The following is a 24,092-nucleotide window of genomic DNA, read 5'->3' on the forward strand; positions in this document are numbered from 1 at the left end:
GTGGGATGACGACAGAGGTTTGAATATAAAGTCCTTTGTTAAGAGCTCAGAATTTAATATGGTACATCACAGACTCCTTTAGACACACAAAATACCTTCTGAGGATCTTAAGGGCATGCCCCACCATCCTCTCCACTAAATAAAAGGGGTTCTAAGATCTTAATGCCATTATTCCCAGCTGCCTCACAAAGTCAACGATATAGAAGGATTTATCTCAGAGAGGTTTGTGCATTTAACTTGTGCCTACTGCAGTTGGTTTATAAACCATTACATAAAAGTCCACAACGTTTTTCATGGAATAATATCAATGTGGATTGAAAGAAATCGACTCTGAGAGCCTCAAAAAAAAGATGCTTTTGGAATTCCACACGCCAATGATGAAAAAGTAAACTGATATGACTACTTAGTTGTAAAGAACAGCCTACTTTTTATAGGAAAAAAGATAGGTATCTCCAAGAGGGTGGTGTCAACAGCCAAGAATTCAACTCCCAGGAAGTAGGACTAAGGAACTAACAAACAGATGCCATGGGCCCTGCTGAACTTCCATATTTCTGTGGACCTATGACCATGTGCCTCTCATTCCTCAGTTTGTAGACTAGTTTCTACAGGAATGATGTGGAAAATGTAAACGATTCCTATCAGAGGAGTGTCCTGCAGAGGAATATCCTGACACTCCTTCCATCAATCAGTGGGGTTCATTTCCCCTCCTTGAATCTGGATGGGGTTTTGACTGTTTTAATCAATAAAATATTGCAGGCTGGGCATGGCAATACACGCCTATAATCCTAAGTACTCAGAAGGCTAAGGCACGAGGATCTTCAAGGCCTGCCTGGGAAACTTAGCAAGACCCTGTCTCAACAAGAAAAATAATTTCTTTTTTCTTAAAAGCTGGAGATGTAGCACAAAGGTTAAGCACTTGCCTAACATGTTTGAGGCTGTGTGTTCAATCCCCAGGAATGAGGGGGGAAAAAAAATACAGTATGGCAGAAGCGATGTTTATATGACTCTCAGTGCTAGGTTATAAAGATATATGGCTTGCATCTGGCTATCTTGAAACATTCTTTCAGAAGCCTCCTCATCAGGATATTCCTCCTAGAGCTCTGGCCAAACCACATGGAGAGGCCATGGTTAGGTCTCTGGTCAACAGAACCCACTAACCATATCTTCTAGTCATTTCATCCCATAGCCCAAATATGACCTGGAAGCCTCTAGATAATTTCAGTTCCAGGTACTAAAGCCTTCCCAGATGAGGCCCCAAAATTCAAAGACAGGTTATCTCCACTGTGCCCTGTTCAAGACTGTGACCCACAGAATCTGTGAACATAATTAAGGACTTGTTTCATGCTGCCCATTTTGAGTAATTTCTTATGCAGTGCCTACATATAATAAATAAATAAATATTTATATTTTTATATTATAAATATAAACATAAATATACAAAAATATATGGTACATGTAGAAATATTTTTATATATATGTAAAATAACTAAAAGTTACCCTTCTTTATCATAGTGCGACATCAATTCTAAACAGTATCAGCAATAAAATACTTTTTCCAAAAATAGCATTTTTATTTTTTATTAGAGCATTATAGTTATACATAATAGTTGGGTTAATTTTGATAAAATCACATACGCATAGAATTTGATTTACCCCCTTCAGTGTAATCCCCATCAAAATGCCAGTGACATTCTTCACAGAACTAGAAAAAAGCAGCCTTAAAATTCATTTGAAAGAATACAAGAGACAGAATACTCAAAGCAATACTAAGCACAAAGAGCAATGCAGGAGGCATCACAAAACCAGATCCCTGATTATACTACAGAACTATAGTAACAAAAACAGCATAACATTAGCATCAAAATAGACATGAAAGCCGATGGACTAGAATAGTTGACAGAGATAAGCCACATGCCTGATGGTCATCTGATACTTGACAAATATGCCAAAAATATATGCTGGAGAAAAGAGAGCCTTTTAAACTAATGGTTCTGAGAAAAGTGAATATTCATTTGTAAATGAAGAACAAAACTACATCCCTATATCTCACCCCACACAAAAGTCTAATCAAAGTGGAACAAAGACTTCATAATTAGACAAGAAACTTTGCAACTGCTAGAAGAAAACACAGGGTCGACACTCCATCATATTGGTGCAGGCACCAACTTCCTTAACAAGATCCTAAAGCTTAGGAAATAAAACCAATAATTAACAAGTGGGGTGCCATCAAATTTAAAAGCTTCAGCACAGCAAAGGAAATGATTAATTGAGTGATCATAGAACCTATAGAATGGGAGAAAATCTTTGTCAGTACCCAAATAACTTAATCAGTAAGTGGGCAAAATAACTAAATTTAGATATTTCTCCAAAGAAGAAACACAAATGGCCAACAAAAATATGAAAAAGTGCTCAACATCTCTAGCACTCAGAGAAATGCAAATCAAAACACACCAAGATTTAATCTTGCTCCAGTTAGAAGGGCAATTATCAAAAACATAAATAATCATAAATACTGATGAAGATGTAGGGGAAAAGGTACGTTCATACACTGTTGTGGGGACTGCAATGAGTACAACCACTCTGGAAAGCAGTATGGAGATTCCTCAGAAAACTAGGAATGTAACCACCATATGACCCAACTATCCCACTATTCGTATTGATCCAAAAGACTTACACTCAGCATACAATAGTGATAAGGCAACTTCAGTGCTTACAACAGCTCAGTTCACAATAGCCAAATTATGGAACCAGCCCAGACGCTAGATGAATAGATAAAGAAAATGTGGTATATTTACACAATTGAGTTTTACTTAGCCATAAAGAAGAATGAAATTATGGGATTTGCCAGTAAATGGATAGAAATGGAAAACATGCTAAGTGAAATAAGACAGAATCAGAAAATCAAAGGTTGTGAGCTGAGGTTGTGGCTCAGTGGTACAGCACATGCCTAGCATGTGTGAGGCACTGGGTTCAATTCTCAGTACCACACAAAAATACATGAATAAAATAAAGGTCCATCAACAACTAAAAAAAAATTTTTTAGTAAATAAATAATTAGAAAAAAAAAATCAAGGGTTGAATGTTTTCTCTCATATGCAGACTAGAGCAAAATAAAGGGAAAAAAAAGGGGGGGGGAAATATCATAAAGGTATAGGGAAGATCAGTGGAGTAGAAGAAGGAGATAAGAGGGAGGGAGAAGAGCTAGAAAGGGGAGAAAATGTGGAATGCATTTAACAAAATCATGCTATGTGCAATGAATTCTACCTTTATGTATATGTAGAAAGCATAAATCAAAATTAAATAAATAAATGAGGGAAAAGAGGATCCTAGAATAGAGGAAGGAGAATATGGGGAGGGAAGAGAGGAGGGAAATGGGGCGTGAGAGAATGGATACTGGAATGGGGTCAAATTCTATGCATATATTCTGCTGAGACCTCCCATGTTCTTGGGAGAGGAAGAATTAAAATGACCATACTATCAAAAACAACATGGGAGGTCTTTCCATCTTCCAAGGTCTTCTTCGATTTCTTTCTTCAGTGTCCTTCATATTTCATTGTAGAGATCTTTTATCTCCTTGGTTAGATTAATTCCCAAGGTTTAGTTTGGTTTGGTTTGAATTTTTTTGTTGGTGGTGTTGGTGCTGGTGTTGGGAATAGGATAGTTTTCCCAACTTTTTTCTCGGCAGAATCACTATTGAAGCATAGGAAAACTACTGATTTATGAATGCTGATCTTCTATCCTACTACTTGGATGAATTCATTTATCAGCTCTAGAAGTCTTCTAGTGGAGTTTTTTGGATCTTCTAGATATAGCATCAAATAATCAGCAAACAGATCATGCGACTTCTTTTCCTATTTGTATCCCTTTAATTTCCTTTTTTTGCTTGATTGCTCTGGCTAGAGTTTCAAGAACTACATTGAATAAAAGTGGTGCAAGTGAATGTCCTTGTCTTGTTCCTGATTTTAGAAGAAATGTTCATAATTTTTATTCAGTCAGTAAGATGTTGACTTTGGTCATACATATCCTTTATAATGTTGAGCTAAGTTCCTTTTACTCCTAGTTTTTCCAGCATTTACAACATGAATGGGTGCTGGATTTCTTCAAAGTCTGTTCTGCATCTATTGAGATGATCATATGATTCTTGTCCTTAATTCTATTTATGAGGTGAACTACATTTATTGATTTGCTTATGTTGTTGTTTGCCAGTTTTGCATCCTTGGAATGAAACCCACTTGATCATGCTGTATTATCTTTTTCATGTGTTTTTTTAATGCAGTTTGCTAATGTTTTATTACAGGCTTTTGTGTCTATATTCATCAGCAACATTGATCTTTAGTCTTATTTCCTTGATATCTTTTTTAAAATATTTTTTAAGTTGTAGATGAATACAATACCCTTGTTTTATTTATTTATTTTTTAATGTGGTGCTAAGGATCAAACTCAGTGCCTCACACATGTAAGTCGAATGCTCTACCATTGAGCCACAACCCCAGCCCTCCTTGATATATCTTTGTCTGGTTTTGTTATAAGGGTTATAGTGGCTTCATAGAATATACTTGGGAGTGTTCCTTCCTTTTCTATTTCCTGGAAAGTTCTGAGAAAGACTGGTGCTAGTTCTTCTTTAAAGGTCCATCTGGTCTTAAACTTTCTTTGTTGGAATATTTTTAATTGCTGTTTCAATTTCATTATTTGATATTGGTCTGCTTAGATTTTTTTTATCTTCCTACTTCATATGTGTCTAGAAACTTGTCAATGTCTTCTGGATTTTTCAGTTTATTACAGTATAAATTTTCAAAATAGTTTCTAGTGATCCTTTGGATTTCAGAAGTATCTGTGGTGATATCTCCTTTCATCTCTTATTTTTTTTTATTGGGTCTTCTCTCTTTGACTAGTTTGGCTAAGAGTTTATCAATCTTATTTATCTTTTCAAAAGAACCAACTCTTCATTGCATTGCTCCTGTGTATTGTTTTTTCATTCTCAATTTCACTAATTTTGTAATTAGTTTGTTCTTCTTTTCTAAAACCTGGAGGTGAAGCATAAGCTTATTTATTTGAGTTTTCTTTTTTTACTGCAAGCACTCAGTGCTATAAATTTTCCTTTTAGGATTGCTTTCATACTGTCCCAGAGATTTTTATATGTTGATCTCCATTCTCATTTGTTTCAAAGAATTTCTTGATTTATCTTCTCATTTCTTCTATGATTCATTATTTGATCTCCATGTGTTTAAGTGGTTTCTATTATTTTTCTTGCTATTGATTTCTAGTTTTGTCCCATTATAACCTGATAGGATGCAAGGGATTAAATCAATTTTTTATATTTACTAAGACTTACATTGTGACCTTGAATGTGGTCTATTTTGGAAAAGGTTCCATAAGCTGCTGAGAGGAAAGTAAATTCAGTTTTCTTGGGGTGAGATATTCAGTAGATGTGTGTTAGATTCATTTGATTTATAGTATTATTTAGGTCAAAAATCTCTTTACTGTTTTTATGTTTTGGATGATCTACTGGTGATAAAGGTGTTGAAATCATCCAGTATTATTGTATTTGGTTCTGAGAGTTAATGTCAAGAAGTGTGTATGTGTGTGTGTGTGTAATTAGGTACACTGACAAATTTAGGATATATATATATATATATATATATATATATCTCCTAAATATATATATATATATTTGCTGGATTGTTCCCTTTACCAACATGTAGTGGCCTTCCTTGTCTCTTCTTAATTTTTGCTCAAAATCTGCTTTGTCATATGAGAACAGCTACTCTTGCTTCTTTTCAGACTCTTTTTTCATGGAATATATTTTTTTCCATCATTTTATTTTCAGTCTGTGGGTATCTTTGCCTATGACATGAGTCTTTTGAAAACAGCATATAGTTTAATCCATTCTGCTAATCTGTGTCTTTTAATTGGAAAGTTGAGACCATTTATATTCAGTATCATTACAGATATGTTTGTTGTTTCATGCCATTTTGGTTTATTTGCTATACTTAATTCTGTCTTTATTTTCATTTGTTGGTTGCTCTCTAGTGATCTTCTATTTGAGAGCTTTGGGGTTTGTTTTTGGGTCCCTCTATGTGCAGTGTATCTTTGATTATTCTTTGTAGTGCTGATTTAGTGGTCATGAATCCTTTAGATTATCCTTGTCACAGAAAGTTGTTATTTTGAAAGACAGACTTAGTGGACATAGCATGGCTGGAAATTGTTTTCTTTTAGAGCTTGAAATATCTCATTCCAGGTCCTCCTTGATTTTAGGATCTCAGTTGAGAAGTCAGAAGTGAGACTTACTGGTTTGCCTCTAAATATGATGCTTTTCTCTTGCAGCTTTTAATATTTTTTCCTTATTTTCTATGTTTGGCATTCTGATTATGATGTGTCTTGGAGAGGTTGTTTTGATCTTGTCTGTTTGGGGTCCTATATGCCTCCTATAATGTGGATGTCTACCTCATTTCTAATGTGGGGAAATTTTTGTTACTATTTCATTGAAAATAATCTTAATGCCTTTAGTCTGTATCTCCATGTTCAAGGCCTTAGGTTCTGTCTTCAAGGTCTGAAGTTCTGTTTTCTATGCAATCTAATCTGTTGGTGATACTTTGAAGTAAATCTTGATTCCTTGTGTCTTTCATTTCCAGTTCTGATAGGTTTCTTTCATTATCTCTATTTTTTTATTGAAATGGCCTTTCATTTCCTATATTTGCTCTCTTAATTCATTCTTTAGATCTTCTTTGAGTTCAAAGAACATTTTAACAATCAGTGGAATTTCATCCACTCCATACCTGTAGGATCCTTTGTTGGGAGACTGTGAATTTTGGGGGAAGATTTGTTTGCTTATTTCCTCATGTTTTCAGAAATCTTGGATTTGTGCATCAATTGAGATGGATGACCATTTCTCTTTTGGGTGTAGTCATCTTTTTTTGTTCTGGGACTTCTCTCGGTTTTTGATGTATGAGTATGTGTGCAGGAGTGGGATCTGAGGTCCCCTGATTGTTCCTCCTTGGTTTGGGGTTTTTGTCTCCTCTATTCTATGTGTTAAAGTATTGTTGAGGCTCAGGTGCAGCTAGATCAAGTGTAAGAACAGATTTGCTGTTACTTGGCTAAGTTGGGAATATTGTTGAGCATTAGGTTGAACTTGAAGCACGCTGTGAACTTGAAGTGTCCCAATCACTTTCCAGTCCCTCTTAAAAGAAGAGGGATGGAACCAAGAATATCACTATTATTAGCAACAGATGTACAGCCTTACAACAAATATCCAGGGTCTACCTTGACATCTATAGCACTAATTGCCACCTGCTTATGAATGATGGTGCACTTAGTTATATGTATTCGTTTCCATAGTAAACTAGAGAGATTTCTCTTAGATACAGATTCAGCTGGGTGCAGTTTTCAAATGTTCATTCTAGTCACTCTGTTTTACTGCTTTGAATTTTAGACACAAATAAATACAAACAGTCCCCAACTCTACAGTGGCTCAATCTAGGATTTTTTTTGTGTGTGAGAGAGAAAGTATACCCACATAACCATTCCATGTTTCACTTTCAATATAGTATTCAATATATTATATGAGATATTTAATACTTTATTATAAAACAGGTCTTGTGTTAGATGGCTTTGCCCAACTGTAGGCTAATGTAAGTATTCTGAGCCCATTTAAGGTGGTCTAGGCTAAGCTATGATTTTAGCAAGTTAGATGTACTAAATGCATTTTCATCTTAAGATGGATTTTTCAGGACATAACCCCATCATAAGTCAAGGAACAACTGTAGTTCTAAGTGGTCTCATAATGACAGAATTGAAATAAATCAAGGATTTTATCTTTCATCATGATGCTCTCATTGCTTATTTCAAACTTCCTATTCAAAGGTAGGAATATGTCATACCCAAGAGTTAGAGGCACAAACTATGCCCAGAGCAAGCTCAAACAATTCTGAACTATTATGAACTTAATAAAAGCTATCCAAATTAACTTTCATATAAAATACATTTATTAAGGAATGAGTAATAAAATGTGCTAATATAAAGATTATTACTAAAAATAATTTTGTCATGCAAAGAGAAGTGTTAAAAATTATCTACTCTGTGTCTCAAATATGTTAGGTACAACACCAAAGACATACTGATTTTGAAAATAAATCTTGGGCTGGGGATGTAACTCAGTAGGAGAACATTTTCCTAACATGCACAGGGCTTCAGCATCACAAAACAAGAAAAATACAACTTGCACATCATAGTCTTTCAAACTTGTAAAAAATTCTCAAAGTAAAAACAGCCTCAGGATAAAGATAAAATCAAGAGTCAAATCAAATCTTCTATTAATAGAAGATTTTTTGTTAAGAATTCAGAAAACTATAAGGTGTGCACAGTTGAGCCTTGTGGCTAGAACAGAGCTTCTAATAATTTTAGGTGCAGTATGAAATGCTCAAAGATAGAAAAAAATTCTCAAAAATAATCATAGATGTGGCTTTGGGGGCCCAGAACTCAATTAGATTCATTAAAAATCCATTAAAAATCATTAAAAATTAAAAATTTTTAGGAGTCATACTAGCAAAAACACCACCAGCTAAAACTAAAATAGACAGACACAATCCAAAATGAAAAAATGGCATGTGGGAACCCCAACTTCTACACAAGCAGCAGCTTCAGTTACTTGCTGCAACACAGACCATTTCTAATTTAAAGGAAAGATGTCTTAGAGAGTAGAGACAAGACCTCAGGACAGGGGATGGGTTAGGGAACTATTCCTAGGAAGTAAATCAAGACCTTAATAAAGGCACATCTGCCATCCCTAGAAGAGAGTGAGCAGCTGCTGACATGTTCATGGCTGGAGCTGCTACAGACCAGTGACTGCCAACTGCCTCCTCTTCCTCTTTCTGAACAGAAACTTATTGCTGTAATCCTGTACCTATCTCACCATTGTATCCTGGGTGTGCAAGGAGCAGATTATTTTCCTTTTTAGTTCATAGGTCTCTGGATCAAGAGAATTTGTACCTAAGGAGTTTCATAGGTGATACCTACCACCACAAGATACTGAACTTTAAGCCTAAAGCCACAAAGGGACAAGATTTGGGGGGGTTACTGTAAAGCGATGAGTATATTTTACATATGGAAAAAAATTAATTATAGCTAAATAGTAGATTGTGGTAGATTAAATATGACCATAAAATTCTTACTACTCCTTTTATAACCAGGAGGATCCTATTTCCCCACTCCTTGAATCTGGACTGACCTTAGGACTTGCTTCGACCAATGAAAAGCAGCAGAACTGACATGGACTTCTACGTCTCTGAGATCTTACAACCGCCTCTCGCTCCCTCAGAAGACTACTGCCTTATGAACAAGTCCAGCCCAGCCCCCTCAAGGATGAGACATCTCATAGAAAGAAGGAGGCCCAGATTCCTCATCATCCCAACCATCCAGGCAATCAGTTAAGACCCCAGACATGATGTGGGAGTAAGACCACCTGGAACCGGCCAATCATCAACCCACACACCAACTTACTGCAAGTATATCATTGAGCCTAAAAGAGTTTACCAGAAGAACTACCTAGTTGAGCATAGGCCAACTTGTTCAACTTGGCTGTTGTTATCAGCCATTACATTTTATTATAGTTTTTTATGCAACAATAAATAACCAAGACAGCCTTCCAAAAATACCTATTCATAATCAACCTCCAAAAATGCTTAAATGACTTGTACAAGGTCCACAAAAGTAAGAGAGAACAGAGCTGGCAAGAACCCAAGCATTTCAACCAACTCATCAAAGCTCTTTGTATGACTATAACAATATTCTGTTATACTTTTCAACCACTAAAACAAGAAGAGATAATAGAAATGGCTTAGAGAAACTATATAAAAACTGGCTAAGGGAAATTTTGGAAGAATCTTTAGCTAGATTCATTGTTCAGTTTCCATATAAATGAGTATTTTCCATACATACTTGATATGTTTTGACACATACATATCAGATCATTGATACATTCTTTACAAGTTAAGTTCTTTTTGTAATTAGGCTATTCCAGAATTTCACATATGCTTTTATTCCAAATTACTTAACAAAAACATTGTATATAAGATGGGTGAGCAAAAGCAGTGATGGAAATAGAGACCATTTTGACATCACAATCTCACATGCGAAATTATTTCCTTTTTCTCTTCACAAATACAGTGACATGAACATACTAGGAAACCATGGTGCAGAAATGAGGCAGATGTCAATGCACGAATTGACATACAAACACAGAAAACCATGCCCCACCACACAGATGGCTGGCTCTTACCTTTTTCTGACATATGGCAGATATTTCAGCTGTAAGGGGAAGGTACACAAAATATCAACAAAGAAAGAAAGCCCATTTTAAATAAGGGCAGCCGTGAAGGATAATGAAAAAAAAAATCATAATTCACACAACCTTGGAACTCGGCCAAAACAGCTTTGGACTTGTCTAATAAGTTGTCATCTGCTTTTATTCGCCTCTGTTTTCCTCCAAAAGTATAATATACCTCTTGCTCACCTTAAAGTGATTTCAAGATTTATGTTTAATGAAGTTAGAAACATTTGCATGCAGCAAATATGTCACCTAGTCACACATTTAATTCAATTATCTCAGTTATGACTTAGAAATCAGATCACATTAAACCAAAGAATTTTAATCTTAACCTCATTATATAGAGAACAAAACTGAGGGCCGCCATGGTTGTATGAGTTCTGCAAGATCATGTAGACTGTCAATGGTAGAGATGCATGTAGAGTTATAGTCCCTCTAGTCCCCTGTTCGATGCTCTATCCAATACACTATGATACTGGTTTGATATGACATACTTAGACCACTGCCATGAGATGGTCTGCTATATCAAAACTGTAGAAAAAAGCCTAATGCCTTGATCTACTTAGACTTGAACTATTAATTCATACCAGACTTAACTCCTATAAAACAAGCTATTTGGTTACATAAGGGACCACAATCCTCAAACCCATTGGTAGACCGGTTGGAGGAATGCCATCAAACTTCTGTCTTTCAGGATTGAGTTTAACAAACACATAAAAATTCTTTTTAGTGGGCATATCAATTATTTCCACGGAAACTGATGCTTAAGAATGATACTTGAAAATAATTTTTCCAAATTTCTATTAGCATTTCTCTTGAAACAGTAAGGACTCAAAAAATGGACTTTATAACTCAGTTTTAAAATTGCTTTTGTATAACTAATAGTAATTTAATAGCTTGATATCATTGAGTTTACCTTAAATAATCTGAGGTTAGTGTCAAATCTCTAGACAAATAATAAAAATTTACCATCAATTCTTCCAAAGATGAATATCATCTAGAAATGATGACCAAAATCCAGCAACATATCTGATATTTAAAATATATTTTAGAACTAGGCACAGTGGCACATGTCTACAGTCCCAGCTCCCTAGGAGGCCAAGGCAGGGGATCATTTGAGCCCAGGAGTTTAGGGCCAGCCTAGGCAACATACAACATTAAGAGGCCTAGTCTCTTAAGAAGTAATTAAATAAACAAAATAACATGTTTATTAGTATTTGACTGTCAGCTTTACCTCAGAGCACTGGAAGCTCACTAATAAAGTGGCCCAGTTTCAAGGGAAAAAAGTTACCTTTATCCATAATACAAGCCCAAATCTTTCTACAAATAACCTTATGTAACTTTTCAAAATGTCCCTTTGAAGGAAAGAGACTGACATTATTGCTCCATTTTACAGAGAGTGAGCACTCATTCATTTCTCTCTTAAGGTTGAGATGACCCAGTGTTAAAAGTCAGACTACAAAGAACTAGTGTAATTATCATTGAGCAAATGCCCTAATGTTTTCTTCAAGTGGTCACAGATTTTATTAACATAAGGTTTTAACATTTCATTTTAAAAGGGCCTTTCATATAAATCCTTTCACTATCTATATCCAAAGCCAGATATCAAGTTCTTCCTGTGTCATTGGTCTATACTCACTGTGCCCAGTTTTCCCACACTTTGTCTTTCCTCTGCTTTCCTTAGTACTTATCCTTGTCATTTTAGCCACCAATGGGGTGGCCAGAAATCCTGCTTCTCCCATGTATGCTCTGAGTAGGACCTACCAACTTTTGAAACACAACTTACAGAATTCAAACAAACATCAAAAAGTGTTACAGGCTGGGTGTGAGGGTGCACGCCTGTAATCCCAGTAGCTCAGGGAGGCTGAGGCTGGAAGATCTTGAGTTCAGAGCCAGTCTCAGCAACTCAGCGAGACCCTGTCTCTAAGCAAAATATAAAAAAGGGTTGGGGATGTAGCTTAGTAGTTAAGTCCCCACAACCAAAAAAAAAAAGGAAAGTGCCGCAAATCTTGTCTTTTCATTGAAATGGGTTAGATATACTTTAGCCCCATTTTACTGATGGAGAACTTGAGTCTCAGAGCAATTAAAGGATATTCCCTAAAACATAGTGGCAAGAAAAACACCCATTATTCAATTCTCTTCCCACTGGTATTTTTTTATTCCCTTTCTGACCTAGCACAGCAAAATATCATTGACAACACCTGTCACATACACAGAAAATCCCTTAAGACATTCGGCTGGGCTTTAATCCTACAGAAGCCTAACTGCAATATCTAACCTTAATTTTGGTAGAGTTCATACCTCTTCCCTTATTATTAAATGTTTAGGTATATAATAACCAAGACACTGATAAAAACACTTCAGGTCTATTAATATTCATGGGATATTGTGCTTTGGTTACTGTCTTTGTAAAATAAAATAGCACAAAGGGAGATGAATCAACCATGTCATTAGTAGTGATTAGTCATTATTCACACTTTCTGAAGTAAACCATACCTTGTGGCAGAAGAACATCAATCAACCACTCGCTGTGGTCCCTATAAAGAAAAACAAAATTCGTTTTGAGCTTCACTGAAATGCTCCCCTTCCACATGAATGTTTATAAGCTGCACACTATTGATGAAAGGCTTTTAATAGAAAGGATAATTAAGAGCCCTATCATAATAAACTTTTAAAACATCTAATGCATTCCAGATAAATTATAAATTATAGGCATTTCATCATATTCAGTTATCTTTAAATGATACTTTCCAGATGCTAATTATGCCAACCAAAATACTGCAGGATCTGCATAAAGCTGAGTGTGACTGTAAAACTAGCAAGTACAGAGAATCCACTTGAATTGCATGTCATGTTTGGAAACCACAGTCTTCTTTTGCATCTATTTTTCTCTGAGGCCTTTTTAATAAGGCTACTTCAAAATTAGAGCTGCTTTATGAAGTGGAATTGCTTTCTCATGTCACTGAGAGCAAAATATTGCAAACAAAGCTGTAATCTTCTAAATGACACTTTGCTATATGTTAACTATCAGACAAATGAACCTTTAAGAAACACGGCAAGGCTACTGGGAAAGTTGTGTAATATAACCAATTTAAGTCCAAATGATTTTCCTTATTTTCCCATTGTTGCTCTATTTCCTCCTCTTGCGAGACCCCTATACCTACCCTGCAATCCTCTCGCTGCATTCTTCACAGAGATACAACGGGGGTGGTTTGTCCCCCAAAGCAACTGACAGGGAAGGGTCTATACACATCTGAAACACATGAAAAGACAGAATGAACTCTCCTGCTCCGGTAAGATGAGGACGAGTGCTTCACAGTGAAACATTCCCACAGGCAAAGTGGAATGGAAATTAGCAAAACCCATTTGACCTGTGGCTGCTCATGCTGTACTCACTGCGTGCAACTGGGAAATTAAACGCAGGTGTGGTGGGTTTTCACTACTCTTGTTATTTGCAATTAAGTAACAGTGTCAAGAAACCCACCCTCATTCCACAAAGATAAAAATCATCTTATTCAATGGCTCTTAAAGGTAAACCTAATTATCTCCCTTTAGGAAAAGGAAAATATATTATTATTAAGATCTTAAAATCACAAATGATACGAACAGGCTGGCAGTGGAGAACTTGGCATCTTAAGACTCATTCAGAAAAGTTAGCATTCAACCTAATGTTGAGCAGTTTATTCATCTTCCTCTGGAATCTTAGCTCTGTTGTAGTCATCCAACATTTCATTTTCACATTTTTTACTTTTTCTACACCTATGACCTATAATTTGTTCAACCCCAATGCTTTGTTGTTTATGGCTGGGGCTTCACTAGCCCAAGCACCAGGATGAGAAGTGTTCACTGTTCACTTCTCAGGTGAGTGCTAGGCTAGTTCAAATATCTGGAAGTTTTAGATCAAGTGAATGCATTTAGATGACTACCTGCATTTTTTACTTGGCATCAGATTTCTCAAAGTCATTTCAAATTCTGTTCCTGCCTTTCAAGAAATAATCAACCCAGGCTATAGCAAATTACACAGTGAATGTCTAGTAAACAAATTCTTCTAAAATTTCACTCTCTTCTTTAGTTGCTTTCATTGATGTGAAAGGGGGAAATAACCCAAATTTACAACCCAAACAGGCTGAAATTTAGTTAAAACCTTGAGGAGTTTCAGTGGTTGGGAAAATAATAGTTAGAATTGCTAAATTTAAATCATCACACCATCAAAATTGTCAATTATGTATTCCCAGATACTAAAGGCCTGGTGTGAAATTTTTCCTTATGTAAGTTTCATGCTTCCTTGCATGCAATAATGAATAACTACTTTTTGTTAAATCAGAGATTGGCACACTTTTCCTATGAATGGCCAGAAAGTAAATATTTTAGGTTTTGTGGGTCATACAGTCTCTGTCAAAACTACTCAACTCCACAGTTATAGCATAAAAGCAGCCACAGACAATACAAAAGCAAATGAGTATAGCTATGTTCCAATAAAACTTTACTTACAAAACAGTCAGCCAACCAGATTTTTGGCTATGGGCCATAGTTGGTCCAACCCTTGTCTTAAATAATTATCTGGGCTTTGAAATATTTTATAAAGAGGACTCCAAATACAACCAAGTAAAACCAAAAGCAGAGTGTGATATAATAAACCATAAGTTCCAACATATTTTCACCATTAACCTTATTGAAGCTCTTGACTTTTACTTAAAAATTATTTTAGGACCCTATTGTAACAAAAATAGATAATGCTTTTCTCTTTGGCAAACCATTAGTGCCTGGTGGTATTATGGAAATACAAGCTTTTGGACAGGATTAATCCATTTTTCCTGAGTCTTTCCCATGCATCCCATTCATCCGTCCTCTTGAGCATTATTACTTTACTCTCATTTCTAACAAGTCATTGATACCTCTGCCAGGTGTTCCACTCAAAAGGAAAAACTCCCTAAGATATTAGCACTAGAGTCTCTGGAGATTACCTGGTTGAGCGCTTATCTGTTAAGTGACTTATAACATGACCCACCAGATTTCTGAGCAGTAGAGTCAATTCTGTTTTACTCCAAACAAATCAGTCGACACCTTTCCTAATGAGTTCACATCTGGATATTGCATTAAAAATGATTTTTTTCTGTTTATGAATAAAATATATGCCCATTATAGAGGCTTGGGAAATGGAGAAAAAGAAGGAAATTCAAATTACTCATTAACTCTCCATCCTGATGCATTCCCTGGTAACATTCCAATGATACAACTGGGTTTTTATTTTCCACTATGGATGTGAATATGTTTATGTGTGATATTTAAACTAAATTAGCATCATATTATGTAATTTCATAACTTTGCTTTTCACTTAATATAATTTTGTAAGCATCTGGGTGTTAGACACTTTTGATATGCATGTCATGTGGTAATGACGCAGGCTTTGGAGCACTCACACTGGAAACAGAACAATACCAGAGTCGTAGTACAAAAATGGCCCCAGTACAGGAAGCATTAAGAAGAATGTTACCTTTCTGAAAAGTATAGGGTGAAATTAGAAAAGAGAGTTCTTTAGGAAAACTAGGGATCAGCTCATGAGATTTGGGGGGTGGTGAAAATGTCTTGGAACTAAAGAAAAGCAGGAGTTGCTGAGAATGTACCAAATACCACTGAATTGTTCACTTCAAAATGGTTAATTTCATGTTATGTGAATTTTACCTCAATTTTCAAAATGGCAGAAAGTAGGATGGTTGGACCTATCCTAGAGGCCTGGCTTTGGGGAGAAAATTAAGAGGAATCCTAGAGGAGTGGACTAGCTGTTTACCTACAAGAGGAGAAAATCTAATTCCTGATTATTTCTGTGATTAGAAGTCCAGAAAAAATGACTAACTAGGATGTCAGAGGATTCTAGAAAGCAGTCTGACATAAACTTAAGGAAAAAATAACTAGAGAAACCTGTAACAGGCAGGCAGAAGGAAGGAAGGATACAGAAATAACAGTAAGAAAGAACCATGCACATTCCATCACTGTGAAAAATCAAGCAAGCTGAACTCCTGGAATAATATGTGATCTCACATGTGTTCAGCTCAAAATGCCCTCACAACAAAGTACCTGTGAGCCCCAGAGTCTACTGAAGTTCAGCAGGGCACACACAGTAGAATGGTATGGACAGGCCCACACTTCCACTAGCAGGTCACCAGTCATCTGCTCTTTCTCAACATTCAGTAAATCTGCCTTCATCAGAGGCAGATATGATATCATGAGATTAATAACTGCATACACAATTATTGGCACCTAGTTGCCACTTTTGGTTAATGGAACACATTTTTTTGGTTCTTTTTACGTTCATTAGATCTCATTTTACCTGTTCTTTGTTTTTCTAAAGTGATGGTATTTTCTATTATTTGGTCATTGTCACCATCCATCTGTGAACTCTGGTAACTTAATCATGTGACATTTAACCCTTACAAACACAGACACCAGTCTATCCAGCCAAGTGTTTTGTGGCCAACAAATATACCACAAGCAATTTTACCCAAGGACGTGATTGATTCTCTAATTCAACATCCTACATTTAAGGTTTTAACAGGACTACACAGAACGGATGTTGAGAAAAGAATGAGGCTGAGAGAAAGAGTACCTGATTCTGACCCAGTGCTGACACTAACTGCCCGTGTGGCCTTAGGAAAGAGACTTGAATTCTCTAAACCACTGTTTCCTTATCTCTGATGTAACTTTTCACAGGCATGCTGTCCAAACACCTCAGTCATTTCCACTAGGTCACATCTGTGGTCTGAACCAATACTTCACAATTTTATCTATTTTTGCCCTAGGATTTTTTTTTTTTTTTTTTTTTTTTTCTTTCTTTTTTTTGCGGTGCTGGGGATTGAACCCAGGGCCTTGTGCTTGCAAGGCAAGCACTCTACCAACTGAGCTCTCCCCAGCCCTGCCCTAGGATTCTTGAATTTGCATATCCACATACTCCACATTTGGAGCATACATATGAAAACGGAGGGAAAATACGTTTCCTTGAGTTTCTTAGGTCAGATAGAAGCCAGTGAAGGGCTATGTAAGTGTTTCACTGGGATTCTTCTGATAACCAACACAGTGTTACACAATACCTGGCTGTGAACTCATATCTAAAAACTGCATACACAATTACTCAAGGCTCTGTCTTGACTCAATCTGCCCAAGTACAGTCAGATTGAACATAGGGGCTTGAAATTACCACAAAGGGCTCTGCTTTACAGAGACGCATGTAATCTCCTCCACTTCATTCAGTAATTTGCTCCTAATAATTTGACCACTAAAAGTAAAACATGGAACCAAGTGTAATAAAACAGTACCTTCACAGCTGGTTTATTAATTGCGTTGTGGCATTCAATGTGCTGGCAGTGGATGGGATTCCAAGCTGTAAAGTAAAGTAGAGATGATGAACACTTTTCATTGAAATTATTCCTGCCCTAGTGAAAACACAGCAGACACTTCACTAGTTTCCTTTTTCCTAAATAGAAGCTCCATCAGATGGTTTCCTAGAAGAATCATTTCTTAAAATCTGTGAAAAATGTGAAAATCAGGCAAAGATATCACAATTCAATCCATTTTCCCAAGAAGAGAAATCCAACAAAAGGCAGCATACACAGTATCACATGACCTCACAATGCTGTAACATTAACAAGTTTGCAAGAGCTTTTACATCTATATTTTCACTTAATTCCACCATAATTCAGTGGGCTATCTACAGTAGATTATTAACCTCATTTAATATAAGAGTAAGTTTTGAAATTAAAAAGGTTAAGTAACTTGATATGGTCACAGAGTGAGTCAACATGAGTTGGGTCTTGAACCTAGATCCCTTGATTTGCTCTGTTCTTTTCACTATGGTATACTATAATAAACATCTTATATTTTTGGCATTAGGAAACATTTCAAATTGATAACTTAAATGTCCTACGGCATCTTCCAACAGTCCATGTCCCACTGTATCCCCATCGAATGTGGAAACTGGGAAGATAAATGTATTACCCAAATGAAACTTGTCTCTCGCTCACATATGACCCACATACTGAACTTGTGCTAGTTTGCTGACATCTGTATCTAACTCCCTAGTTCAGCATGTATAAAGAATGAGGAAAAGAACCAAGTGACCTGGGAAAATCACAACCATTAATCACCATCCTTCAGATGATCATATAGCCCAATACAGTTAACTAGCAATATTCCATCATTTTTAAAAAATGTAATGTGTCTGAAAGTAGGACGTCCTTCTAAATTGTCATATACTAATCATATAGGACCACAGGTCAATTTGTTTAAAAATAAGATAAGAAGTGCACACCTAAGACCACTATTCTAATGACATAGTATTATATTACTTATATCTTTACAGAGAAAAGAAAGAAGAAATAAATGAGTAAATGAATGAATGAATGAAGAGATAATTTGGGTATAGGCATTTCATAACAGATTTGTTCCCCATATGTGGTAAACTCAAGATGAATACAAAGAGTTTTCCTTTGCAAATAGAGAAACCAAAGAAAAAGAATACCTTTAACCCGCATATACATTGTAAATACACAGGACATGTGCACCATTCCTCCAATCCCAAACTCATGATAGACATAACTAATCCATTACAGCATTCCTTCCTACTGAGTTCACAGCTTGCTTAAGGATTCTTCTTACCACTGAACTCTAAGCAGTTACCACTAATCAAAACACAGTTGGCACCCATGATAAAATCATCTGACCATCTCTGAATCCATGTATTATAAGGATGTTTGCAGATTGCTTTATAATTATTAGTTAAGCTCTTGACATGTAAAGACAGAAGTAATATTCAAAACATATAACAACTATATGCACAGGCACAAACAAATCAGAACCTGCACAGTGCTAGCACTTGATCAGGGTTCTAAATACTTCTGCTCTGCCAGAAACTAATAATGTCTTTCGTGTAGACAGTGGAATATGCAGGAGGTTGCATTCCTCTCAGTTTCCATTCTACCTTTACAAAGTGTCACTGAGTTAGGAATAGGTGGTAGGATATTCCACTTAAGTTCATCAAACCCACATTAGAAAAAGAGTGATTCTTAGTTTTTGCTATTTGTCAAAAACCACTTGTCACTGGACAAGGTGGTATATGCCTGTAATCTGAGCAACTTGGGAAGCTAAGGGAGGAGGATCACAAGTTTGAGGCCGGCCTCAGCAACTTAGTGAGACCTTCCAAATAAAAAATAAAAAACACTTGTCAAGGTTTTGAAAATATGATGTCTAAAGTTCATGTTAGATCTGTTGAATCAAAATCTCTGAGGTTAGCAAGGCAAAGTGGTACATTCCTATAATTCCAGCTATTCAGGAGACTGAGGCAGGAGGATCATGAACTCAAGCCCAGCCTGCGAAACTCCTCAAGACTCCACCTCAAAATAAAAAATAAAGAGGACTGAGGGCATAGCCCAGGGGAAGAGCACTTGCTTAGCAGGCATGAGGCCCTGGGTTCCATCTCTGGTAACACACACACACACACACACCACCACACACACACACACACACACCCAAAAAAAATCTGAGAATAGAGCACCAGTATTTGTAATAGGAAAGCACTATATTATTCTGATATAAAGATAATCTACACACCTTGTGACAATAAGTCATAAGGAAGCTAGGGGACAAAAGACAGTCAGCATAGACAATAAACAATTGGGTCTGATTAGGAAGCTGATTTGGGGATCTGGGGGATGATATGCTAATGCCTCCAGAGCTCTTCTCCATCTGCAAGCTGTTGCCAAGGTTACCTGCCTCCAGGGAACCATTCCTTCCAAAAGGTTGTTAATGAAGCACCTCCTTGGCAGCCCTTTTTCCTGCCATTTGGGCAGACTCCAAGAGGCACACCTGGAAGGGCTTCCTTCTCACCTTCTGGCTCATCTTTGGTACCTGGTCACTTTAGGCAAGATAAGAGGAGGAGCAAAGCATGAGAACAAAGAAAATCTAAAATGTATAAAAGGGCAGAACACCCTCTCTTCCTTGAACACCCAGCTCTGGGGCCCCTTCTCTGGGAGAAGTCTATCTCTGTTCTATCCTTTAAATAGAACTTTCTTTCTATGCTTGTCTGGTGTTTCTCAGGTGTTCAATCTTTACATCTGGGGAAGCAGAACTCTCATCACCTCAGTATCAATAATAGAGCACCATTCAAAATAATAACAAAAGATAGTGTAGAAGCATAACGAAATTCTGCTTCCAATTGTGGTGGAGTAATTAATATTACCACTTGCCTTTCCATCATAAACTAGAAAAACTAAAAATAGAGAACAACTACTTGAAAAAACTGAACTACAGATAGTGTAGGGAGGACAGTGCTTCATGAGAGAAGAGAAATAATGCAGTCAGACCCACAATCACCTGGTTTTCAGCCTGAACACAATGTCAGACTTGGACCTGAAAGGAGAAAGACAAGCAATGGAGGGCAGGGGTTTGTTTTGTTTTGTTTGTTGTTGTTATTGTTGTTGTTGTTGTTGTTGTTTTGAGTTGAGGGGACAGAAATTGTAACTTGAAGAGGCAAAGTAGCTGTGTTCTGTTAGGTAGAGTACCAAGGAATCAGGATCTGTGCAAAGAAGTAACTACAGAAATCTAAGTAGGATTCTTTTTTAAGTTTTGGCTTTATATTAAGCCAAACATGTCTAAGGTAAAGCTCCCTGAGGACAGATAGACAACCAGGGGGTTCTGTAAACTAAACAATTCCTAGCACTCATACATGGCTGGGAGATGTTCTAGTTCCCACCAGCCAAAGTGGAGGGAACTCACTGAAGCATTCCACAGACACTCTGGGAAGGTCACGCCTTAATAATAGGTCTAAACTTACAGGGAAAAGGCCACCCTAGAGTCACCCTAACAAAGCTTGAAAGGGTCAAGCTGATCACAAGTAACCTAATTGCCAAAAAAGATCGCGATGCACTGTAATGGAAGACAAAAAAAAACTAGACAATTCAATAATGCAATATTCATAAATCAACATCAGTCAAAAAAACATTTGATATTTGAAAGGAGGAAAATGTTACTCTGAACCAGAGGAAAAAATCAATCAATAGAATCAAGCCCAGAATTACAAAAGATGAAATAGCAAACAATGTCTTTAAAAGAGTTATTATACACATAGTCAAAGGAAAACATAATCATGAAACATAATGAGGATAGAGAGGAAAGAAATAATCAAAGAACCAAAGGAATTTCTAAAAATAAAAAAGTCTGAAATGAAAAAAAAATCAATGAATAGGGTTTATAGCATATGAGGCCAATGCATAAGAAATGAATAGTAATTAAAAGGCATAATAACAGAAACGATGCAAAGTGAAGTTCTAGAAGAAAAATAAAGAGGGCTTCAGTGAGTTGTGGGAAATTTTCAGGTAACATAATTAAAAGCACAAAAGGACCACTACATGGTATATATTTTTTTAAATGACCAAATTTTTCAAGTTTGAAGAAAATCATTAACTTACAGATCCAAGAAGGTCAATGAATCCTAGGCAAGAAAAAAGCAAAGAAAATCACACCAAAACTTATTACAATCAAAACAATGTAAACAAAACCAATGATAAGAAGGAAATCTTAGAAGCAGCCAGGAAACAAACAAAAAGACATTATTTACAGGAGAACAAAGACAAGATAAGAATAAACACTGGTTCTCATCAAAAGCAATAAATCCAGAAGACAATGGAATGATATCTTTAATAGCCTGAAAAGAAAAAACAAAACTGTCAACCTAGAATTCTATCCCCAGGGAAAATATTCCTCATAAATGAGTATTACATAAAGACTATTTGAAGACAAGTACCAGATAAGAAACTTCACTGCCAGCTGAGCTCCACTGAAGGATACCAGACGAAGCTCAGGCCTACACAAAGGCAAAAAGAGTGCCACACAGGTAAATACAGTGAAAAAACTACGAAGATTCTTCTACTCAATATGTTATAAAAAGATAACTATTTCAACTAAAAATAATAGCAAGGTATTGTGAGGCTAATAGTGTGTGCATATGCAAAATGTGATAAAGAGTACAACAGAATGAGGAATGACAATGAAAATAAATAGGTTCTTATATTAACATGTAAATTGGTATAATAATATTTGACAGGTAGATGATAAAGTCAAGAATGCAACATTGTAAACTCTAGAGAAAATTTTGTCAAAAGAAAAATAGATGATTTAATACAGATATAAAATTGAATACTAAAAAATTCCAAAAGAGGGCAAGATATTAACAAAAGGGAAATAAGGAATAAGGGACAAATATTAAAATTAGCATAAGTTCACAGATCTAGCCACTGTATCATCAGTACTTACATTAATAGCAAATGGTCTGAACTTACATGTAATGACCTAAAAGGCAGAGACTGTCAAAATAAGATTTAAGTTTTTCAAACAGCATTATTCAAATACATTCTGCTTACAGAACACACTTGTGATCTAAACAGATTAAAGTAAACAGAAAAACTCATACCATACAAATGTTTAAACAGGAAAGTTGGAATGTCCATATAATATCAGACAAGTAGATCCAAGTCAGAGATTATTGCCAGAAATAAAGAATTTCATGAAGATAAAAAGGTCAATTGATCAAGAATATATAATTATAAATATGTGTACATATATTAAACTAATGAAACTGATAAGAGAACTAAATTCATAATTAGAGTTATAATTTAAACAATCCCCTCTCAACAATTGATAAAGCAAGTGGATAAAATCAGTAACACTATGACTTGAACAATGCTCTCAAAGAAGTTAACATGGATAATAAAAACCTCCACCCAACCGCTGTGGAATACCACATTGTTTTCAAATGCTCATGCAACATCTACCAAGACAGACAATATTTTTAGTCCACAGAGTAAGTCTAAAAAATTTAGATGCTGAGCTGTGGGTATAGTTCAGTGGTAGAGCATGTGCTTAACATATGTTCAATCCCCTGAGCTCAATCCCCAGCACACACACACACACACACACACACACACACACACACACACAAAAGGAAAACTTAGATGAACTACTTCAAAGGTAAGTTTCTCTAGTAAGAATGGAATCAGACTAGAAATAAACAACACAAAGATATCTGGAAAATTACCCCCAATATTTGTACATTAAAAAATACTTCTAAGGGCTGGGGAGATAGCTCAGTCGGTAGAGTGCTTGCCTTGCAAGCACAAGGCCCTGGGTTCGATCCCCAGCACCCAAAAAAAAAAAAAAAAAAAATACTTCTAAACAATTCACCAAAGAAAAATCATGAAAACTATAAGAAAATATTCTGAGCTGCAATATAATAAAAACAACATACATGACAATTTATGCAATGCAAATAAAGTAATGTTTAAGAATGAAATTTATAGTTTTAAACTCAGAAAACATAAAAGTTCTAAGAAATGATTTATGTTTCTACCTTAAGAAAATAGAAAGGAAACAAATCAGGCTCAAGAACAGAGGTAAAAAATAATAAGCTGGGCACAGTGGCACATGCCTGTAACTCCAGTGATTCAGATGGCTGAGCAGGAGGCATGAGAATTCAAGGGTGGCCTCAGCAATTTAACAAGGCACTAAGCAACTTAGCCAGACCCTGTCTCAAAATAAAAAATAAAGAGGGCTAGGGATGTGGCTTAGTGGTTAAACACTCCTAGATTTAATCCATGGTAAATAATAATAATAATAATAATAATAATAATAATAATAATAATAATATAAAAGGTAGAAATTAATGAAATTGAAAACAGAAAACTGCAAAGGAAATCAATAAAATAAAAAAACAGGTTCTTTGTAAAGT

The 24,092-nt window shown here is 35.9% G+C and overlaps 1 protein-coding gene across 1 annotated transcript in view; it reads right to left on the minus strand.

The window, feature by feature from the left end:
- UNC79 (unc-79 homolog, NALCN channel complex subunit) overlaps positions 1 to 24,092 on the minus strand; it is a 258,705-nt gene that overhangs the window by 154,960 nt on the left and 79,653 nt on the right. The window contains 4 exon segments of the mRNA XM_079130155.1: positions 10,274 to 10,302; positions 12,818 to 12,858; positions 13,486 to 13,574; positions 17,632 to 17,696. Of these exon segments, the coding sequence (XP_078986281.1) occupies positions 10,274 to 10,302; positions 12,818 to 12,858; positions 13,486 to 13,574; positions 17,632 to 17,696 (224 nt within the window).

Source organism: Sciurus vulgaris (genome assembly GCF_902686455.1).
Source record: "Sciurus vulgaris genome assembly, chromosome: 2".
Lineage (NCBI taxonomy): Eukaryota > Metazoa > Chordata > Mammalia > Rodentia > Sciuridae > Sciurus > Sciurus vulgaris.